The sequence below is a fragment of the Geotrypetes seraphini genome, chromosome 2, assembly GCF_902459505.1.
Source record: "Geotrypetes seraphini chromosome 2, aGeoSer1.1, whole genome shotgun sequence".
Lineage (NCBI taxonomy): Eukaryota > Metazoa > Chordata > Amphibia > Gymnophiona > Dermophiidae > Geotrypetes > Geotrypetes seraphini.
Genome location: NC_047085.1, coordinates 21,019,717 through 21,041,336, shown reverse-complemented (window position 1 = coordinate 21,041,336; position 21,620 = coordinate 21,019,717). Strand labels below are relative to the sequence as shown.

Genomic DNA, 21,620 nt, shown 5'->3' with positions numbered 1-21,620 from the left:
ACGCAGCAAACGAAACGTGCACGTCGGAACCAGTCACTGTTTAAAGATAAGTAATTTTGTACAGTTCACAAGAACTTATGAAAAATATTAACATCTTTAGCATAGCGGTCAAGCTAGCGCATTAAAAGATTATTGAAGATAAAAGCTTTCGTTTTGAACACTGCAATGATTGGTAGGTGAGGCCGAGTAATCAGCCTTCATGTCTCTGAGCAGAGTTCTAAGTAAGAAACAAGCTTACTAAGCATATTGGTGTATGTGGTGACTTTATTTTTTGTGCTCTGGATCGGTAGCATGGAATGTTGCTACTCTTTGAGATTCTAGAATCTTCTTACTCTTTGGGGATTCTGAATGGAATGTTGCTACTCTGGGGATTCCGGGATCTTGCTACTCATTGGGGTTCTGTATGGAATGTTGCTACACCTTGGGTTTTGGCCAGGTACTAGTGACCTGGATTGGCCACCGTGAGAACGGGCTACTGGGCTTGATGGACCATTGGTGTGACCCAGTAAGGCTTTTCTTATGTCCTTATGTTACAATCTACTGTATTACCTCCCCAAGAATTTCCTATGAATGTCCCCACCCAAGCTGTCCTTAAGGTACTGTCCAGCCTTGTCATTATGCTGTATGGTATCGTATTGTAGTATATTGTATTGTCTTGCCAAACGTATTATTGTCCAATGCAACATACTGTGAATGTTGGCTTGTAACCTGTTCTGAGCTCCCGGGAGGACAGGATAGAAATCGAATGAAATAAATAAATAACAGAGTCCAATATAAAATGCTCTCGATTGAACATCAGGGCAGTGGCGTACCTAGGGTATGTGGCACCCGGGGCCCATCATTTTTTGACACCCCCCCCCCCCCCCCATGTAAAAAATTTTTTTTTTTTTTTTTTTGCAATAACCATGAAATGGAATAAATGGTCAGAATAGAAACAGGCAGTGAAAATTTTCTTTTATTGAACCTCATATATGTAACCATTATTCCAAACATAACATAACATAAATTATGTCTAAATTGTCATGACATTAGAAGTACATATGGAGTAGTTGCAGGTGATGCTTGGGACAGTTCTGATTGTGTTAGTTCGGTTTTATGTGTTTTTTGAATAGAAGGGTTTTTATTTCTTTTTGAAGGTTTTGCAGTCTGTGGTTGATATCAATTGGTTGTAGAGTTGGGGGTCGAGTGTTGCAGCTCGAATGGCTAGGAGGTTGTCGAACAGTTTTTTTCTTTTGACGTTTTTGGTTGGAGGGTGTGTGAATGGTGCACAAGTTCTCCTATGTCTGTTTGAAGTGGATTGAATTATTTAGCTGAAGAAATTAGTTACCCCCCATTCCACACACATTAATTCTCTTCCATTTTTGTTCCCATTATAAAAAACACTGATAAGTTCCCAGAAAAAAAATACATTAAAATAAGAAGTGAAAACAAAGGCCCCTACAGATGAGAACATAACATAAGAATAGCCTAACTGGGTCAGACCAATGGTCCATCATGCCCAGTAGCCCATTCTCATGGTAGCCAATCCAGGACACTAATACCTGGTCAAAACCCAAAGAGTAGCAACATTCCATGCTACCGATCCAGGGCAAGCAGACACTTCCCCCATGTCTTAATAACAGATTATGGACTTTTCCTCCAGGAATTTGTCCAAATCTTTCTTAAAACCAGCTACACTATCTGCTTTTACCATAACTTCTGGCCACTTCATTTTTAAGTTTAGATCTTTCCTTTCAAACAGAGACCTTGCTAGATGTCAAATACAGCACAAGGTAACTTCACATGGACTTAGCTGTGCAGGAAATGTGAATCTCCTCATACACCCACCATATAGTGCAAAAATGTGCAAAGGTCTGTTTTTTTCTTTCGATCACTACATAGCCTAATGCCACACAAGCAGCGCTGTTACAAACATATTCTGTAGGTCAATGCTAAGGATAACAAAGTTTCCTTCCTTGGACCAGAAGGAGATAAACCATTGGAAGAGATCCCAAAACAACACCCAAAGACCCACTCAGTGTGTGAATCAGTTGAGTGGAGTGGACTAACTGGGGGGTGGAAATGGGCCCGGAGTTTGCTCAGCAGAATTTCCCAGACCACCTCTTCCTCTCAACACATTGACACACTGCCACCATCACCACTAGGAACACCTCACTGGGTAGGCCAGCTATGCTATAAACTTTATAAAACACATTATTATATTTTCTTATAAAGCACATATTTTAACTGACCTCTCTGACATCCTCAGCCTTTCCATTCACAAAAATAGAAGGAAGAAAAGTTCCCATTTCCTGCTGTCTCATGTCCCCGGCCTATACAATATTTTTTTTCTGCAGACCCTTCAAAAGTCTGACCAAATCCTCGTTTCACTTGCATTATAAAGTACTGAGGATGCCATCTCTCCCCAATCCCAGGTCCTAAAGTCTAAGACAGTAGCGCAAACTAATGCTGCCAGATACAGGAAAAAAAAATTTTGATTCGATTCAGCCCTATTGAATTGGTTTTTCAATTCGATTTTCCTGCCCAGTTGGGTGATTTTTTTCAAAACTCCTGGTGGGTTTTATAGCTTTTTCACCCCCTTTGGCTTCTCCTAACCACACTGGCGCTGTGGTGTAAATAAAATAAAGAAACAAAAAGGACTTTTCCTCTTTCTGTTAAATCCTAGCTCACGTTTGCAGTCCAACACCAGCTCTGGCAGGATACACATTTCAAATCTGACATATTATAATCACAAAACAGAAAATAAAATTAATTTTTCTACCTTTTGTTGTCTGGTTATATTTCAAATCTTGTTGGTCCAAGGCTCTGGTTTTCTTCTGATAACTTGCTTGCCAGGGTCTCCTTCTTTCTGCATGCTAACCATCCATCTGCCAACTCTGTCCTCCCTTTCCATTTCCCTTCCCTTCCCAGGAAGTCTGGTATCTTTCCTTTTTTTCATCTCCCTCCACAGATCCACCTTTTCTTAAATACCCTTTCATCCGGCATCTCTCCCTCCTTCCCCACCATCCCAGAGTCCACCATCTCTCCGTTTCTTTTCCTAATTACCCTCCTATCCAGTATCTCTATCCCTCCTCCACACCATCCCTTGTGTCCAATTTCTCTCCCTTTCTGTTCCTTCCCTCCCTAAATCCCATGGTCCATCATCTCTCTCCCTCTCCTCTATTTTCAGACCCATTATTTCTTCCCCCCCCAAAGTTTGGCATATGCATGTCTCTTTGAACACCCCCTTCCCTCCGTGTACTTCTAAATCATGGTCCCCCCCCAAAGGCCTATCCCCCCTTAAAGGTCTGCCTGTCCCACCTTGAAGGCCTGCACCCCCCTTGAAGGCCTGTCCCTTCCCCTGATAGGCCTGTCCCCCCCTTGAAGGCCTGCCTGCCTGTCCCCCCTTGAAGGTCTGCACCCCCCGAAGGCCTGCACCCCCCCGAAGGCCTGTCCCCCACTTGAAGGCCTGTCCCACCCCCTTGTAGCTTCTCCCCCCCCCTTGTAGGCCTGTCCCCCCTTGAAGGCCTGCCTGCCTGCCTTTCCCCCCTTGAAGGCCTGCACCCCCCCGAAGGCCTGTCCCCCCCTTGAAGGCCTGTCCCCCCCTTGAAGGCCTGTCCCCCCCCCCTTGTAGGCCTGTCCCCCCCCCTTGTAGGCCTGTCCCCCCCCCCCTTGTAGGCCTGTCCCCCCCTTGAAGGCCTGCCTGCCTTTCCCCCCTTGAAGGCCTGTTCCCCCCCTTGAAGGCCTGCACCCCCTTGAAGGTCTGCACCCCCCCCAAAGGCCTACACCCCCCCCGAAGGCCTGCACCCCCCTGAAGGCCTGCCTGCCCCCCTTGAAGGCCTGCACCCCTTGAAGGTCTGCACCCCCCCCCCCGAAGGCCTGTCCCCCCTTGAAGGCCTGCCTGCCTGCCTGTCACCCCTCCCCCTTGAAAGCCTGCTTGCCTGCCCGCCCGCCCCACCCTGAAGGCCTGATGCCCCGACCCACCCCGAAGGACCGCTCGCCCCCCTGGCCTCCCCGCACCACCTATGAAGCAGCCGCAGCAGGATCGCGAAGTCAGCGTCAGCGATCCCTGCGCTGCTTCCTGTGCCATGGTCCCGCCCCTCCTCTGACGTCAGAGGAGGGGCGGGATCGCGGCGCAGGAAGCAGCGCAGGGATGCTGACGCTGACTTCGCGATCCTGCTGCGGGCTGCTTCACAGGTGGTGCAGGAAGGTCAGTGGGGCGAGCGGTCCTTCGGGGGTGGCGGGGGACTGAACGGCAAGGCCGGGAACACCCCCTTAGGGCTGGTACCCGGGGCGGCCCGCCCCCCCCTAGGTACGCCACTGCATCAGGGTTTATATCATACAGCCCCTGGATGTTTTCAAGATTTGCTGGAGTTGTATTGTCCAAGAAGGGAATTAAGATCTGCACAGGATATGAGATGGTCATGGATGAAAGAGAGAAATGTGATACAGACCCGGGTCGGGAATTTCTCTGTTTCCAATAGTAGGGGTGAAATTTTGGAACTCGTTGGCAGGTCAGTTACGATTCTGTAAACCCAGGGATGCTTTTAAGAAGCTTATGAAGACACAGTCAATGTCTTTATGTGAACAAAAATATTTCTGTGATACTTTTAAAAACTCATGAAGATTTAGTTATAGGACAAGGCATTTATGTGGACGAAGTGAGTTTGTTGGTAGTGGAGGATGTAGGAGAGTCTCTGAGTCTAGGTTGTATTGTTAATTATTTTGCAAACTGCCTAGACTTTAGGCAGTACGTATAATTTTTTAAAACAAATGCATGAATAATTGTAGCCATTTGCTACATTTCAAGTGGGCATGTGTGGTTTCAAACTCCTTTAAGGGATATTTGACTCTTTGATTCCCCTTAGTGGGAATTCCTTTGGAACCTGCTATTCAAGAATTACAACAATTCACAACTTAGCTTTTCCTTCTCTGATAGGTATTGAATGCACTGGGAAGCTTAGTAAATCTTTTACTTTTAAATTGGTGAGAATTTGGACTGGACTTCCAGATTCACAGCTTCCGGAGGCTGTGATAGGCCGGAGCACGATACAAGGCTTCAAAGAAGGTTTGGATAGGTTCCTAGAGGATAAAGGAATTGAGGGGTACAGATAGGAGTAGAGGTAGGTTATAGGGATGGTCTGGGACCACTGCTCAGGCAATGGGCCTGATGGGTCACCGCGGGAGCGGACCGCTGGGCGAGATGGACCTCTGGTCTGCCTCAGCGGAGGCAACTTCTTATGTTCTTATTCTCTAAGACTGATAGATCAATTATTTCAATTTTGAAAAAGTTAAAAAACCTGGTTGTTTACACAATAAATCTGATTATAGCTGTCGTATAGTAATTTTAAGCAATTCAACCTACTTTTTTTCCTAACTTTTTCCATCCATCTAATCTAACCAATTTCTGTTTTTATCCCACAGTTTTTACTTGTTATGTTTCATTTTTTTTAACGAATTGTAAACCGAGTCGAGCTCCTTAAGGAGTAGATCCGGTATATAAAATGAAGATTAGATTAGATTAGTACATTTGCATAGTGGATTTGTCCAATTGAGATCTATGATTATAGCTGGAACTGATTGCTAATGGAAGCATTTTTCAGCCTTGCGATACACCTGTTGAACCATATTGGATGCCTGCGTATAAATTTGATGACTGGTTATGCATCTTAATACATTTTTCACAAGCTGTTGCTCAGCTTAAGTCTCTGGTATTTCAGCACCTCATAACTAGCGCATAGGCTGCAGAGGGCCGTGGAGCACCCTGAAGTTTACAGACAAGGCATAAGCTTGTAGTGCAGACGCAGCATTGTCAAACCAGGGGATGCAGTTCAGATTCAACCTCTAAAACCTTCATCGTAACAATGGGTTAATTGTTACCATTTAGAGCTGCAAAATGTCCCCGTACCAGCTTGAGAGGCTGAGGAAACCAGAATTATACTCCGTTGCATCTCTGGACATTTAGGGTTGTTGGTTTTTTTTCTTCAAGAAATTGTATCTTTAAGTCCATAAATTCACTGGAGTATAACAAGGGCTGGCTCAGCCTCTGAAAATGACATGAGGCTTGTAAATATTCTTCTTGCCTTTTTCTGCTGGCAGCTGTTTCACTCTTATATGCCGTTCTTAGTCTATTAGAGTATTTGAATCCAGACTCAAAGCCCACTTCTTTGAAGGTGCTTTTAATTCCAAACTCCAACCCACCTTCTAAGCACCAATATCTGTCTTATCATTCCCTCTGTAATTCCCCCACCAGAGCTTAGTTTATTGATACACCTTCTTGTTCAGTGTGTCTGTCATGACTAGATTGTAAGCTCTTTTGAGCAGGGACTGTGCTGCACAGCACTGCCTACATCTAGTAGCGCTATAAAAACGATTAGTTGTAGTAGAAACTGAATGCTCAGTGACATCACAATGCATCTGGGTCATTCCCAGAATTCTTGATGACATCATAATGCAGCTGTATAAGGCTCCCCCACCAGAGCACCTTCTTGTCCAGTTTGTCTGTCTTGACTAGATTGTAAGCTCTTCTGAGCAGGGACTGCGCTGTATAGCGCTGCGTAAGTCTAGTAGCGCTTTAGAAATGATTAATAAACATAGAAACGTGATGGCAGATAAAGGCCAAATGGCCCGTCTAGTCTTCCCATCTGCAGCAACTACTATCTCCTCCTCTTCCTATTGGCTAAGGCTCTTTCCACCTGCATTGTGATGTCATAGAGCTTTATGGATATAGAAACATAGAAACATGACAGCAGATAAAGGCCAAATGGCCTATCAAGTCTGCCCATCCGCAGCATCCACTATTTCCTCCTCTCCCTATGGGCTAAGGCTCTTAACATTTGCATCTCCTCTTCCGATAGGCTAAGGCTTTTTACACCTGCATTGTGATGTCATAGAACTTTATGGTTATAGAAACATGATGGCAGATAAAGGTCAAATGGCCCATTCACTATCTCCTCCACTCCCTATTGGCTAAGGCTCTTAACATTTGCATCTCCTCTTCCTATAGGCTAAGGTTTTTTACACCTGCATTGTGAGGTCATAGAGCTTTATGGTTATAGAAACATGATGGCAGATAAAGGCCAAATGGTCCATCCGCAGCATCCACTATCTCCTCTTCTCCCTATTGGCTAAGGCTCTTAACATTTGCATCTCTTCTTCCTATTGGCTAAGGCTCTTTATACCTGCATTGTGATGTCATAGAGCTTTATGGTTATAGAAACATGATGGCAGATAAAGGCCAAATGGCCCATCCAATCTGCCCATCTGCAGTAATCATTATCTCTTTCTCTCTCTGAGAGATCACCACGTGCCTATCCCAGGCCCTGAAATTCAAATAAAGGAGCTCTAATACAATGCCAGCCTAATACTTATGAACCCCCTAATAGGCAGATATTAGAACATTCAAATAACATAGTTATGACGCGAATGAGCTTATCATATAGCCAAGGGGCCAAGTGCAGATGTATAGATGGGGTCAAGATGGGTGGTACAGAGTCAGTTGGGATTAAGTAGTAGTAATACTGATAAATCCAACTGCTTCGAAGCCTTTGATTTGAAAGTGCTTATCAAGAACAAATCAAAGTACATAGCCTTAGATATCTTGTGTGGGACAAATCTTTCAAAATGCAAAAATCTTCTTGACATACTGTAAACTCCCGGAATCCACGTATGTTGTCCAATGTTTTGGTCACATTTGGATGTGCGCATGGTTTGCACACCCAGTTTGAGTAACGAGCCAATAATTGGATGCTAACAATTACCCATGTCACTGGGCAACAATTTAGATTTCCGTGCGCATCTTGCTATGCGCCATTCTATAAAGACGTGCATAAAAATCATTTAGCGCATAACTGAAAAGGGTGTGTGGCCATGAAAAGGGCATAGGCAGGTCAGGGGCATTCACTAAAGATGCACGCAGTATTATAGAATCCCACAGGAGGGGCTTTAAACAACCTGGGCCAATCAGAGCCTTAGGCCTCTCCCCGGCGCATAATAGGGGAGGGGAAGGCCCATCATTTTGAAGAGGCAGGCCCAGAAGGAGGAGGCGGGCAGTCGTCAGAGGCATGGGGGTGTTAGGGTGTGCGTGGCAGCGGGAGGGAGTGGGCATCTCTTCCGCTGCCAGGGGGGTGTCAAGGGGGGGCATTGCTTGGTGGTAGAAGGGAATGGGCATTTCTCCTGCTGCCAGGGGTATCATAGGGGATGGGCAGACTAGATGGACCATTCAGGTCTTTATCTGCCATCATCTACTATGTTGCTTAGCGGCCGGAGGGAGTAGGCATCTATCCCGCTGCTGAGGGGGGTGTTGGGAGGGGTATTGCTCGGTGGTGGGAGGGAATGGGCATCCCTCCCGTCCATCTTTGGGGAGGGCGGGGTTGTGTGTTTATTATGCACATGTGCTGATCACTATTATGAGCGATGGGCACATGCAAATTTTGTGAATCTTCGCTATTCTCTGCCAATCTCATTTGCATGCATGCTTTTTGGAGAATGACTCGCTTTTTTTAAAATTGCTACAATAACGGCCTGTCAGTATATAACGCAAAGTTTTAAGAATCTAGCCTTGGGTGCCTAAATCTCATAGCGCGCAGCTCAAAAAGTGGCGTGGTCATAGAAAGGGGCATGGATAGGTTAGGGAGAAGTCAAAAAGTTGTTATAGGATAGCACCATTTGCATACCCAATCGCTATGAGTTGGGCGTCAGCATTTGTCCTAGGTTTTAGCTGGCATAAACGCTAGCGCCCACACTTGGGCATTGGAATTGGTGCCATGCACTAATCTATAAAGAGTGCCCTTTATTGGTCAGCGCTTAGCACAGTGAATTGCAAACTGTGTGCCGCGGCGAGATTCCGGGTGTGCCACCAGGGTTTGAAGGACACGTGACACATACCGAGTGTCACTTTCGGCCTCTCCTCCTCTCTGCGCCCACATGAACCTCGCCTCGTTTTCCCTGAGTGCGGGGCCGTGTCCAGAGGGCCTCCACATGCAGATGTTGACGTGATGATGTCATGCACATGCATTCAACGTCATCGCTGGACATGGCCCCTGAGCTCAGGGAAAATGATTTGAGGTTCACGTGGAATGGGGCGGGGTTTTGGGTGTGCCACAGAAAAAAAAACATTTGCTCTGTTAGTGTGCCGGAGTAAAAAAAAAAAGTATGCGGGTCACTGGCTTAGCACTTTTTTTTTCCAATTCCAATTTTTGAGTCCCATGCACTGGATATGGCCCTAAGCATATAACTGTGTGCTTATCAAATTAGGAAAATAATTACCATCAAGCAAACAATCCACAACTGGCCATAACTCCCTCTTTGAACTCCAGGAAAGATAGTTATCGGTAAAGATAAGAACATAAGACTAGCCTTACTAGTCCGTCTTCACGGAGGCCAATCCAAGTCATAAATACCTGGCAAAATCCCAAATCGTAGCAGCATTCCATGCCACCGATCCAGGGCATGCAGTGGCTTCCTCCATGTCTGTCTTAACAGCAGACTATGGACTTTTCCTCCAGGAACTTGTCCAAACCTTTTTTTTTTTAACCAGCTACATTAACCGCACAGGCTAGCAGACACTCTAATGTGCACCACTGCATCTTATTAACAAAATTGTCAGCTCATCAGAACAGGGACCATCTTTTAGGTCTGTCTGTACAGGGCTGCATATACTGTATCTTATAAGCTCTACAAGACAGGTACATTATAGTCATAGGACTAGAAAATGAGACTGCTCAGCCCGGGGTCATTTACAGTACACTATTTCTGTTGCCACAGTTCTGCTGTTTATCTTGGTTATAATACACCAACCATATTTTCTCATGTTCAGAAGGACAAATTGAACAGTTCATTATTTAATATTAACAGAAGGAGAATATTATCTATCTATCTAATATTACTCATAGATCACATGTAACAGAGTAATTAGTTGTATATAAATATTTTAAACAGGATTCTACACAATGCGTAGTAACACAGTAGATCAGTGGTTCCCAAACCTGCCCTGGGGGACCCCTAGCCAGTCAGGTTTTCAAGATATCCCTAATGAATATGCATGAGAGAGATTTGCATACCTGTCACTTCCATTATATGCAAATCTCTCTCATGCATATTCATTAGGGATATCTTGAAAACCTGACTGGCTGGGGGTCCCCCAGGACAGGTTTGGGAACCACTGCAGTAGATGATGGTAGATAAAAACCTGAAGGTTCCACTCAGCCTGCTCAACAATCACACTCATTCTCCATTCATGATTAACCCAACAATAAACGTGGCATTAAAAAAAGGTTAACTTGATGTTGATCTTTTTTTTTTGCCATTTTTTGGGACACAGACTGTCGAAGCCGGCTGGGGACAACCTGTAGAGGTCCACCCAGAATTTGTAACAATCTGCAAAGATAATCCTGCCGAAAGCCTATCGATTTTCATTCCAAACTGAAATCGGAATCAGCAAGCTTTCACCCTTTAGAGAACATCTCCAAAAGGAATCCTTAATTAGCGACAAATTTGTTTTACCATTGCATGCTGCGCGGGCTGTCGCAGATGTAGGCTGTGAGGCATCCCGGGGACCATCTAAGCTCCTGGATATACCGGTGCAGATTTATCTTAAAAAGCTTGCTCGGCTGGGTGCATGCCTCATAAAGACTGTGTGAAACTCAGAATCTGGCATCCCCCATATGCCTCTTTTTTTTCCAAACTGCTGCTAAAAAGAGGGAAGCCCCCCCCCCCCAAGGGAGCAGTGGCTGGTCTCAGTTCAGCCTGAGAAGCAGGAGAGGTACTCACCCCCAGCTTGAGTCAGCAAGTACAGCTGTAGCTTCTCCGAGCCGGCTCCCAGATTCCCGAATGCAGTGACAAGAACATGTACTTCCAAGGAACACGGGAACCAGAGCTCTTGGTTTACTTCTACATTGACGTCAGCATTTTTCTAGCATCCCCCAGTTAAAGGGTTTTTTTTTTTTTTTTTGTCCCCTGTGGGAGGTTTTCATTGGAAATGAGAGCTTTTGACTCTAATTTCCAAATGCAGCAGGATGGTGAGAATGGATTGGGAGCAGTGAGAGAGAGAGAGAGGGTTGGGGCTGCCACTCACATACTTGCCAGAATTAAAAAAAAAAAAAAATCAGTCTCGTTTATTAAGTCTAAATATACCTCAGATTATAGCGGTGCTGCTGTACTGGAAACTTGTTGCTTGATACAGGCATTGAGGTGCTGGTGGTGGGAGATATTTGCCCTTTCTATTGCAAACGCAAGCAGTGTCTCACTTCCGGCTCACCACACAATTGTTTCTCACGTACTCACCTTGATAGGACCCCCAGGGACCCCTGAAGAAGACTTTTTGTCGAAACGCAGACCGTGTTGGGTCCTGTATCCCTAGCGGACTAGGTCCTTTAAGGCTCTTATGTGGATGATTTATTTTTATGTGGATGGAATTATTTTATGTGGATGGAATTATTTTATGTGGATGATTTCAGTTTACCTTTGGAACTTTGACACTCAAATAAAGTCCATTTAGGAACATCGTCACTCCACAGAGCTTTTTTGGTTTTCTCTGGATTTTCTTCTTTGTGGATATTTTGGGGTCAATTCCTTTTGTTTTTTGCTACTTAGGATTTTAAAGTGTTTGAGGCTTGCGCAGATGAGGACGGAGCTTAGGCATTGGTGGAATGAGGCATTATGACATCACAGTCTGAGCTCTAGAATGTTGCAAACAGAAGCAGTGTCTCACTTCCGGTTTCCCACGTACTCACCTTTATAGGACCCCCAGGGACCTCTGAGGAAGACTTTTTGTCGAAACGCGGACCGTGTTGGGTCCTGTATCCCTAGCGGACTAGGTCCTTTAAGGCTCTTATGTGGATGATTATTTTTATGTGGATGGAATTATTTTATGTGGATGATTTCAGTTTACCTTTGGAACTTTGACACTCAAATAAAGTCCATTTAGGAACATCGTCACTCCACAGAGCTTTTTTGGTTTTCTCTGGATTTTCTTCTTTGTGGATATTTTGGGGTCAATTCCTTTTGTTTTTTGCTACTTAGGATTTTAAAGTGTTTGAGGCTTGCGCAGATGAGGACGGAGCTTAGGCATTGGTGGAATGAGGCATTATGACATCACAGTCTGAGCTCTAGAATGTTGCAAACAGAAGCAGTGTCTCACTTCCGGTTTCCCACGTACTCACCTTTATAGGACCCCCAGGGACCTCTGAGGAAGACTTTTTGTCGAAACGCGGACTGTGTTGGGTCCTGTATCCCTAGCGGACTAGGTCCTTTAAGGCTCTTATGTGGATGATTTATTTTTATGTGGATGGAATTATTTTATGTGGATGATTTCAGTTTACCTTTGGAACTTTGACACTCAAATAAAGTCCATTTAGGAACATCGTCACTCCACAGAGGTTTTTTTGGTTTTCTCTGGATTTTCTTCTCTGTGGATATTTTGGGGTCAATTCCTTTTGTTTTTTGGTGGGGAGATATTTTACAGTTTCCTTAAGGTTTTTGTTTTTTTATGAACACCCTGCAGAACAGAGCTGGTGGTGGCACCTCACTGGTTAATGAAAAGCGATCACTTCATATGTCTACCAGTGACCTTGTAAAGTATTTATTTATTTATTCATTCATTTTTATAGCCCGTCCTCCCCAGAGGAGCCCAGAACGGGTCACAACAGTCGTAGTGATTAGGTGCTTGAAACTTCCCTATCTGTCCAAAAGGCTCACAATCAAACTAAAAAGCGCCATATTATACATTTATTAACATACAACATATTGACGTAATGAAATAAGGACCCTTTTTGCTAAGGTGCGCTAAACGCTAACGCGCCCATTATAAGTCCATGGACGCGTTAGCATTTAGTGCGTGCTAACACGGCTAATGCGCCTTTGTAAAAGAGGGGGTACATTAATACAAGAAAAAATGAATAATAATAATTTCAGTAAAGTGAAAAGAAGGGAAATATAGGGGTCCTTTTACAAAGGCGCGGTAGCGGTTTAACGCGCAGAATACCGCACGTTAAACCGCCTGCCGCGCTAGTACCTAACGCGTGATGAAATGTCTGACGCGCTAACCCCTGTAGCGTGCCTTGATAAAAGGAGCCCATAGTATTAAAACTCAAATCAAAATAATTTTTTTTTTAAAAAAAAGCAAAATATCCATAAAGAGTGATAATTCTCATCAGAACTCCAAAGATGGAAGCCTTCAACCGCAGGACCCAACGGCCAGCCGCTCTCAACAGATCTCTGGTCGTGCGCTGGCCTGGCCGAGGTGGTCACCCCGCTTTTGGCCCCATCCGGCTGCATCGCTCCCCCTCTCTGCCGCCAGAATTGAATCCCAGAGCGCTCCATACCAACCATATTATTCAACAGATTTTGCTCTGGTCCTCCCCTGTGAAACTGCATGCTTCCAGTGCTCATTGGATGCTCTACCGTAAAGGGCCAGATTCTATAAGCAGGGCCTAACTAGCAAAGCCACACCTACTGCATGTCAGTCAAAGTTAGGCTACACCCAAATATTGCTAGGACAAAAAAAAAAAAAATATATATATATATATATACACACATATTACTAGAAAAGAAAATAAGCAACCCCCCCCTCAAAAACAAGCAAACCCCTCCCCCAAAACAACCCACACCAAAATCCAGCAATGTTATAATAATAATAATAATAATAATAACTTTATTTTTCTATACCGCCAGTCAGACGACTTCTAGGCGGTTTACATAGTAAGAAGGCTGGACATTCAGCGAATATTAAAGGTCTTAAAACAATACAAAACAATAGATCCACATACAATACGATACTATACAATACCGTGAGTCTGAATAACAATACTATACATTAAGTCTAAATACAATACCGTACAAAGAGTCTAAATGCAATACAATAGTTTAGATGCGAAAGTTACGTATTAATTGATTGGTGATCTAAGGGTAATGAGTGTCTGAGGGATTTAGAACAACCATGAGTTGGAGTTCTGGGTTCGAGGAGATCAAAGTATGAGGGGTTTGTAGAGAGAGAGAAAATGCGTTTAATGGGGAGAGGAGACCTGGTGGCGTTGGGGACCGTTTTAGTCAATGAATTTTGCGAATAGGGCAGTTTTGATTGTTTTGCGGAATGCATTATAAGTTACATTGGGTTCGTTTATGTGGTTTTTCAGCCAGATTTGCTGTCTGTTCGCTTGGAACTTAAAGGTTCTGTCCAGGAAGGCTTTGTATCTGCAGCCTGTAATCTTTGGGTATGCAAAGATGTTTTTGTTCCTGGTCGTTCTTGTGGGGTTGTGTAGGGTGAAGTGTGTTTGTAGATATGAAGGTGCTATTCCCCAGGCTTGTTTAAAACAGGTGCAAGCAAATTTGAATATAATTCGCGCTTCTATTGGAAGCCAATGCAGTTTTTTATAGTAGGGGCTGATGTGGTCGTTTTTTCTTAGTCCGAAAATTAGGCGGACGGCGGTGTTTTGTATGAGTCTTAGTTTTTTTATTGTTTTTTGTTATTCAAATGTAATCAGGGGTTATAAACTAGAGCAGGGGTAGGGAACTCCGGTCCTCGAGAGCCGTATTCCAGTCGGGTTTTCAGGATTTCCCCAATGAATATGCATTGAAAGCAGTGCATGCATTTAGATCTCATGCACATTCATTGGGGAAATTCTGAAAACCTGACTGGAATACGGCTCTCGAGGACCGGAGTTTCCTACCCCTGAACTAGAGACTAAAAATAGGGTCTAGCCCCACACTGCATGTCTCTACTTCTCTCAGTCATAGCACATATAAAACGTTTGCCCAAGTCAAAAATTTTTGTCACGCTTTTAACATTCCACATCAAAATGTTGTGCACATATTTGTTTTACCAATCCTGGGTTTTAACGTGTTTTGCTGAAGCTGCCTCAGGAAACCCAGCTCCAAAAAAAAAACTCTTCAGGAAACAATGGTCTGTGAAAAAACCCAAAACCCAACTATCAGTGTATCCAGGGGAGATATGATAGAGATGTTTAAATACCTACGTAATGTAAATGCGCATTAGTTGAATCTCTTTCATTTGAAAGGAAACTCTGCAATGAGAGGGCATAGGATGGAGTTATGAGGTGACAGGCTCCGGAGTAATCTAAGGAAATATTTTTTTACAGAAAGGGTGGTAGATGCATGGAACAGTCTCCCGGAAGACGTGGTGGAGACAGAGACTGTGTCTGAATTCAAAAGGGCCTGGGATAGGCACGTGGAAGCTCTCGGAGAAAGAGATAATGGTTACTGCGGATGGGCAGCTCTATGACCTCACAATGCAGGTGTAAAGAGCCTTAGCCTATAGGAAGAGGAGATGCAAATGTTAAGAGCCCTAGCCAATAGGGAGAGGAGGAGATAGTGGATGCTCTGGATGGGCCATTTGGCCTTTATCTGCCATCATGTTTCTATGTAAATTAAAATAAAATCAAAGAAAACTTTTCTTCACGTAATATGTAATCTTTCAAAACATTTATGTTACAAAATACAACCAAGAAAATACTTGTATGGAAAAGCTGAAATATAACAAGAAAAATAATTACTATGAACTCATAAAATATAGGTGGCTTAATATTTGGCAACAGCCCACAATATAGGAACCAATTTATATATGGAAAAGAAAGAAGAAAAATACTAGTAATGGGTAACAAAGCAAAAATAACTGCATTCAGACTGCTTCAAAAATAAACTTACGACATCCCCTTCAGAAAAACCTTCCTGAGGTGCCGATTTCACCACATTCCAGAAGTTTAATTACACATTGTGTGAAGAGATATTTTCTCCAGTTTGTCTCAAATCTACTACTTAGGGCTCCTTTCACTAAGGGGCGCTAGTGTTTTTAGCGCACGCCAAAAATTACAGCGCGCTACGCTTCTAGAACTAATGCCAGCTCATTGCTTGCGTTAAGGTCTGGCGCACGCAGCAATGTAGCGCTTGCTATTCCACGCATTAAAGCCTCAGCGCACCTTAGTAAAAGGAGCCCTAAGTAGTTTCATCCCATACCCCCTAGTCCAGGGGTAGGCAATTCCGGTCCTCGAGAGCCAGAGCCAGTTCAGGTTTTCAGGATCTCCACCATGAATATGTATGAGACGGATTTGCACGCACTGCCTCCTTGAGATGCAAATCTATCTCACGCCTATTCATTCTGGAGATCCTGAAAACCTGACTTGGCTCCGGCTCTCGAGGACCGGAATTGCCTACCCCCTGCCCTAGTCCAAGTATTTGGGGAAAGAATAGACAAGCGATTCACATCTACCCTTTCCACTCCACTCAGTATTTTATAGATCTCACCCCTGAGTCATTTCTCCAAGCTGAAGAGCCCTAGCCGCTTTAGCCTTTCCTTATAGCAGTGATTCCCAACCCTGTCCTGGAGGAACACCAGGCCAATCGGGTTTTCAGGCTAGCCCTAATGAATATGCATGAGAGAGATTTGCATATGATGGAAGTGATAGGCATGCAAATTTGCTTCATGCATATTCATTAGGGCTAGCCTGAAAACCCAATTGGCCTGGTGTTCCTCCAGGACAGGGTTGGGAACCACTGCCTTATAGGGACGCCGTCCCATCCCTTTTATCATTTTCGTCGCCCTTCTCCGTACCATTTCTAATTCTGCTATATCCTTTTTGAGATATGGTGACCAGAACTGCACACAGTGGTCAAGTTGCGGCTGTACCATAGAGCGATACAAGTGCTTTGTAACATTTTCATGTCTGTTTTCCATTCCTTTCCTGATAATTCCTAACATTTTATTTGCTTTCTAAGCCGCTGCCGCACACTGAGCTGAGGGTTTCCACGTATCCTCGACAATAATATCTAGATCCTTATCCTGGGCAGCGACTCCTAACAGAGAACCCAGTGTCACGTAGCTATAGTTCAGGTCCCTCTTTCCCACATGCATCACTTTGCATGTGCTCACATTAAACGCCATCTGCCATTTTGATGCTCACTCTTCCAGTCTCGCAAGGCCCTCTTGCAATTTTTTTTCACAATCCTCTTGCGATTTAACAACTTTGAACAACTTTCCCCTTGTTTACGAAACTGAGATAGCAGTTTCTAGCTCCTGGAGCTGCGCTGAATGGCCCGCGCTGCTCCCGACGCTCAAAGGAACTCAGTGAGCGTCGGGAGCAGCGCGGGCCATTTAGCGCAGCTCCCCGCGCTAGAAACTGCTATTGCAGTTTCGTAAAAGGAGGCTTTTGTGTCATCAGCAAATGTAATTATCTCACTAGTTTTTGAGATGCCAGTTTGTAAAAAGGGTTCCAGAGGTGTTCCGGGAAATTATAGATCGGTGAGTCTGACATCAGTGCCAGGCAAAATGGCAGGGACTATTATACATTACATTAGAGATTTCTATTCCGCCATTACCTTGCGGTTCAAGGCGGATTACAAAAGAGTTAAAACCGGTGGGTTACAATGGAAGAGCATTTGTCATTTCTAATGAGGTAAAGAGTAGGTTATGTAGTTTCTGTGTGGCGGGAAGGACAGTAAGTTTGAAGTTAGGACTGTTTCAGGAATTTCCTGAAGAGTATAGTTTTTATTTCTTTTCTGAACATCTTGTAGTCTGGGGTCGTTATCAGTAGATTGGAGATTTGGTTATCTAGTTTAGCTGCTTGAGTGGCTAGGAGAAATAAATGACAGAACATATAAATAATCAAAGATTTCTATCCAGAAGTGCAGGAGAAGGTATCATTCATTGAGTTCGTTGTGAATTTGAAATTATAACTAGTGCAAAAAACCTGTATTAAAACAGAAACTTTAAATACATAGTAACATAGTAACATAGTAGATGACGGCAGATAAAGACCCGAATGGTCCATCCAGTCTGCCCAACCTGATTCAATTAAAAATTTTTTTTTTTTTCTTTTTTCTTCTTAGCTATTTCTGGGCAAGAATCCAAAGCTTTACCCGGTACTGTGCTTGGGTTCCACCTGCCGAAATCTCTGTTAAGACTTACTCCAGCCCATCTACACCCTCCCAGCCATTGAAGCCCTCCCCAGCCCATCCTCCACCAAATAAATAAATCAATAAGAGTTCAAAACATCGCACTTATCTTATAGTTTTTGTAGTTGTTGTCAAGTGCCAATGTGAGAAACCCTACGGGGACCCGTTTCACCATTTATGGCTTCGTCAGGGGTCAAAATTGTGCAGCTTAGCTCTGTTAAAGAGACAAAATGGCGGGTCCCCGTAGGGTTTCTCACGTTTTTTGCACTAGTTATAATTTCAAATTCAGAACGAACTCAATGAATGATACCTTCTCCTGCACTTCTGGATAGAAATCTTTGATGATTCACCAGAGCAGGCATCTGAGAGTTCAGTTGTACACTTGAAACATTTATTTAACATTTATTTTGGAATGTTTGATCTGAAGATTTAGCACCTTGTTTCCACTGATTCTTGTCTAGAACATATAAGTAAGCATGGATTAATTACATTACATTAGTGATTTCTATTCCGCCATTAACTTGCGGTTCAAGGCGGATTACATAAGAATTGTCATGATATCACGAGATACATCAGGTGGATTACATAAGACTTGTCCAGATATTAGGAAAGACATAAGGAGTAGTCTGAACATTTTCTAATTTGCTAAGAAGTACATAGTATTGTAGGTGAAGCTTGGGACATGTCTGGTTCTGTTATATTGGTTTTGTGTATTTTTTGAAGAGTAGGGTTTTTGTTTATTTTTTGAAGGTTTCGTAGTCTGTGGTCGAAATCAGCAGATTGGTGAGTTGTCTGTCCAGTTTCTCAGCTCTGTTGGCCAGTAGGTTGTTATATAGTTTTCTTCGTTTGACATTTTTGGTTGGCGGGTGTGTGAATAGTGTGTGGGTTCTCCTGTGTCTGGTTGAGGTGGATTGAATTAGTCGATTGTTCCAGTAGGTTGGGCTGTCTCCGTTTATAGCTTTAAATAGTAGGCAGTGGAATTTGAAATGTACTCTGGCTTGTATTGGGAGCCAGTGCGAATTGTGGATGCCTCTGTGATGTGGTCGTATTTTTTTCAGTGAGTAGATGAGTCTTAGGGCTATGTTTTATATTGTTTGTAGTTGTTTTATTGTGGTTGCTGGGCAGGGGAGAAAGCCAACATGGATATAGTCAAGGGAAATCTTACAATCTTACAGATCACTTACAATTGGAAAAACTGGAATAGACTTAATTATTGTTTTTGGTGGAACTCTGTGTGCCATATATATAAAATGGAAAGGACAATAGCTGTCCCAAAAGGACATTATAGCAAATTTCAAGATGTGTGGAGGCCATTGATAGATTATTGTAAAGATTAAAAATATTCTTCCCTGAATAAAATTTTTATTTTTTTTAAGTTCAATCAGTTTTATTAGCATTTTGTCATATAAATACAAACATAGACCTCATATTCGTAATAAGTCTTTACAGAGTGTAAGCACAGGCGGTCCATGACATATCAGGAAAAACAGAACAAAGAAATAAGAATATAACCCAACTAACAAGCTCATCAGTCGTGTGTATGTGTGTTTATATAAAAATTTTAAGATATAATGGGGGGGGGGAGGAGGGGGGGAATTTTTGATTATTATTGAGATAAATCATTTTCATAAATGAATAAGGGAGGGGGGTAATATTTTATTATACGAGGATCAATTATAAGACTTCAAGTGTATTTGAAAATTCAATTGATAAATGTCATTATTGTACTTGATTTAAGATTTAAAATGAATAAAGTTTAAAAAAAAAAGGGAAATCTTGCCTCACCAATCTACTGTACCGCTGTACCGGGCAATGGTGCGTCCGCAACTTGAGTACTTCGTCCAGTATTGGTCGCCGTACCTTAAGAAGGATATGGCGTTACTCGAGAGAGTTCAGAGGAGAGCGACACGACTGATTAAGGGGATGGAAAATCTTTCATACGCTGAGAGATTGGAGAACCTGGGTCTCTTTTCCCTGGAGAAGAGGAGACTTAGAGGGGATATGATAGAGACTTACAAGATTATGAAAGGCATAGAGAGAGTAGAGAGGGACAGATTCTTCAAACTTTCAGAAAATAAAAAAACAAGAGGGCATTCGGAAAAGTTGAAAGGGGACAGATTCAAAACGAATGCTAGGAAGTTCTTCTTTACCCAACGTGTGGTCGACACCTGGAACGCGCTTCCAGAGGACGTTATAGGGCAGGGAACAGTATCGGGGTTTAAGAAAGGATTGGACAATTTCCTGCTGGAAAAGGGGATAGAAGGGTATAGATAGAGGTTTACTGCACAGGTCCTGGACCTGTTGGGCCGCCGCGTGAGCGGACTGCTGGGCAAGATGGACCTCAGGTCTGACCCAGCAGAGGCATTGCTTATGTTCTTATGTTATGTTCTTATGTACTGTATTTCTTTGAAGGGGTAAACGGACATGTGGATAAAGGTGAATCGGCTGATATTGTGTATTTGGATTTTAAAAAAGGCATTTGCCAAAGTACCTCATGAAAGACTTCTGAGGAAATTAGAAAGTCATGGGATAGGAGGTAATGTCCTATTATAGATTAAGAACTGGTTGAAAAGACAGAAAACAATGGGTTTAAACCAGGGGTGTCCAACCCGTGAAGTATTTTGTGCGGCCCCAGTCAAGGGCGATGTAATGTTATCCTCTGTTGCCCCTGGGTGTTTACCATCTTGCCGACTCCCTCCTCTGCCTTGCTGCAGCGTTTGCGTGTTTGTGCAGCCCCAGAAACATTTTTTTCTGCCAATGTGGCCCAGGGAAGCCAAAAGGTTGGACACCCCTAGACTGGTATCAATATTCTCAATGGAGAAGGCTAAACAGTGGGGTTCCCCACTGGGGCCTGTCCTGGGACCTCTGCTTTTTAACATATTTATCAATGATCTAGACATGGCCAATCTTCTGTTAACACACCAAAGTCTTGTTGCTTTAATTATTCCACCAACTGAGAATGGAAAAAAAGTGATTTTTAGTTAGTAAACTGAACCCGTATTAACTCTAAATCATGGAAAAGCCTGGCTCTGAGAACCCGAAGCTCTTATTTTTACAGTGTAACTTTTAACTCTGACATGATTTACATAACAGAAAGGTGTCCCCAGACATCCTAATGCTACAAAGGTCTTCACAATGCAGTTCCAGCATCCATATTGGTCCTGGACAAAACTAGAGTCTCAGCAGAAAAGACACCTGAAGAAGGGATCCGTGTAATCTTGAGAATTAATCTATTACAACCTCTCTCTTTTTGCTGATGTTTAAAAAGGTACCATGGCCTACTAAGACTCCAAAGCACCTTGGAAGTTAAATTTAGGGGATGAGACTGACGGGAGCTCTCAAGACCTCTCTCTGGACTCCATAGGGATTATTTAGGAAGGAGAAATGTGAAAATGCTAAGCTGCTTGGATCAACTCAAAGACCTCATCTTCCTGACAGGGGAAAACTGGCAATCCCTCAACTGTGTGAACTCATTTCTTGGATGTGATAAATGTCTGCAAACGAACGGACTCTAAACTTGAACGAGGTGTCTGGTTTGAAGAGTGAATCCTGTGCTGACTTTATATGCAATTGCAAAATCTGTGGAGATGGAGAAAGGCATTTTATTGCATTTTTAAATAATTTATTTCAGTTAGTAACACAAATGCAAGTCAGGTGATTAGTAAAATGAACAGAAATAAACATTAACACTCGCACAAAAAAAAAAACCCCAAGAAAAAATGTAAGGTAAAATTTTT

General features: G+C 43.3%; 1 protein-coding gene across 2 annotated transcripts in view; it reads right to left on the bottom strand.

The window, feature by feature from the left end:
- The window catches only part of GPR20 (G protein-coupled receptor 20), a 90,831-nt gene extending 79,962 nt beyond the window's left edge, over positions 1-10,869 (bottom strand). Inside the window, exon 1 of one of the 2 annotated variants that reach the window (XM_033934190.1) lies at positions 10,750-10,869. Coding sequence is in view for 1 of the 2 variants with exons in the window: in XM_033934189.1 (XP_033790080.1) it covers positions 10,483-10,539 (57 nt within the window). In the remaining variant the exon portion in view is untranslated. Of the gene's footprint in view, positions 1-10,482; positions 10,605-10,749 lie in introns of those variants that run through there. The other variant, XM_033934189.1, reaches the window with a different exon arrangement.
- Positions 10,870-21,620: the final 10,751 nt, after the last annotated feature.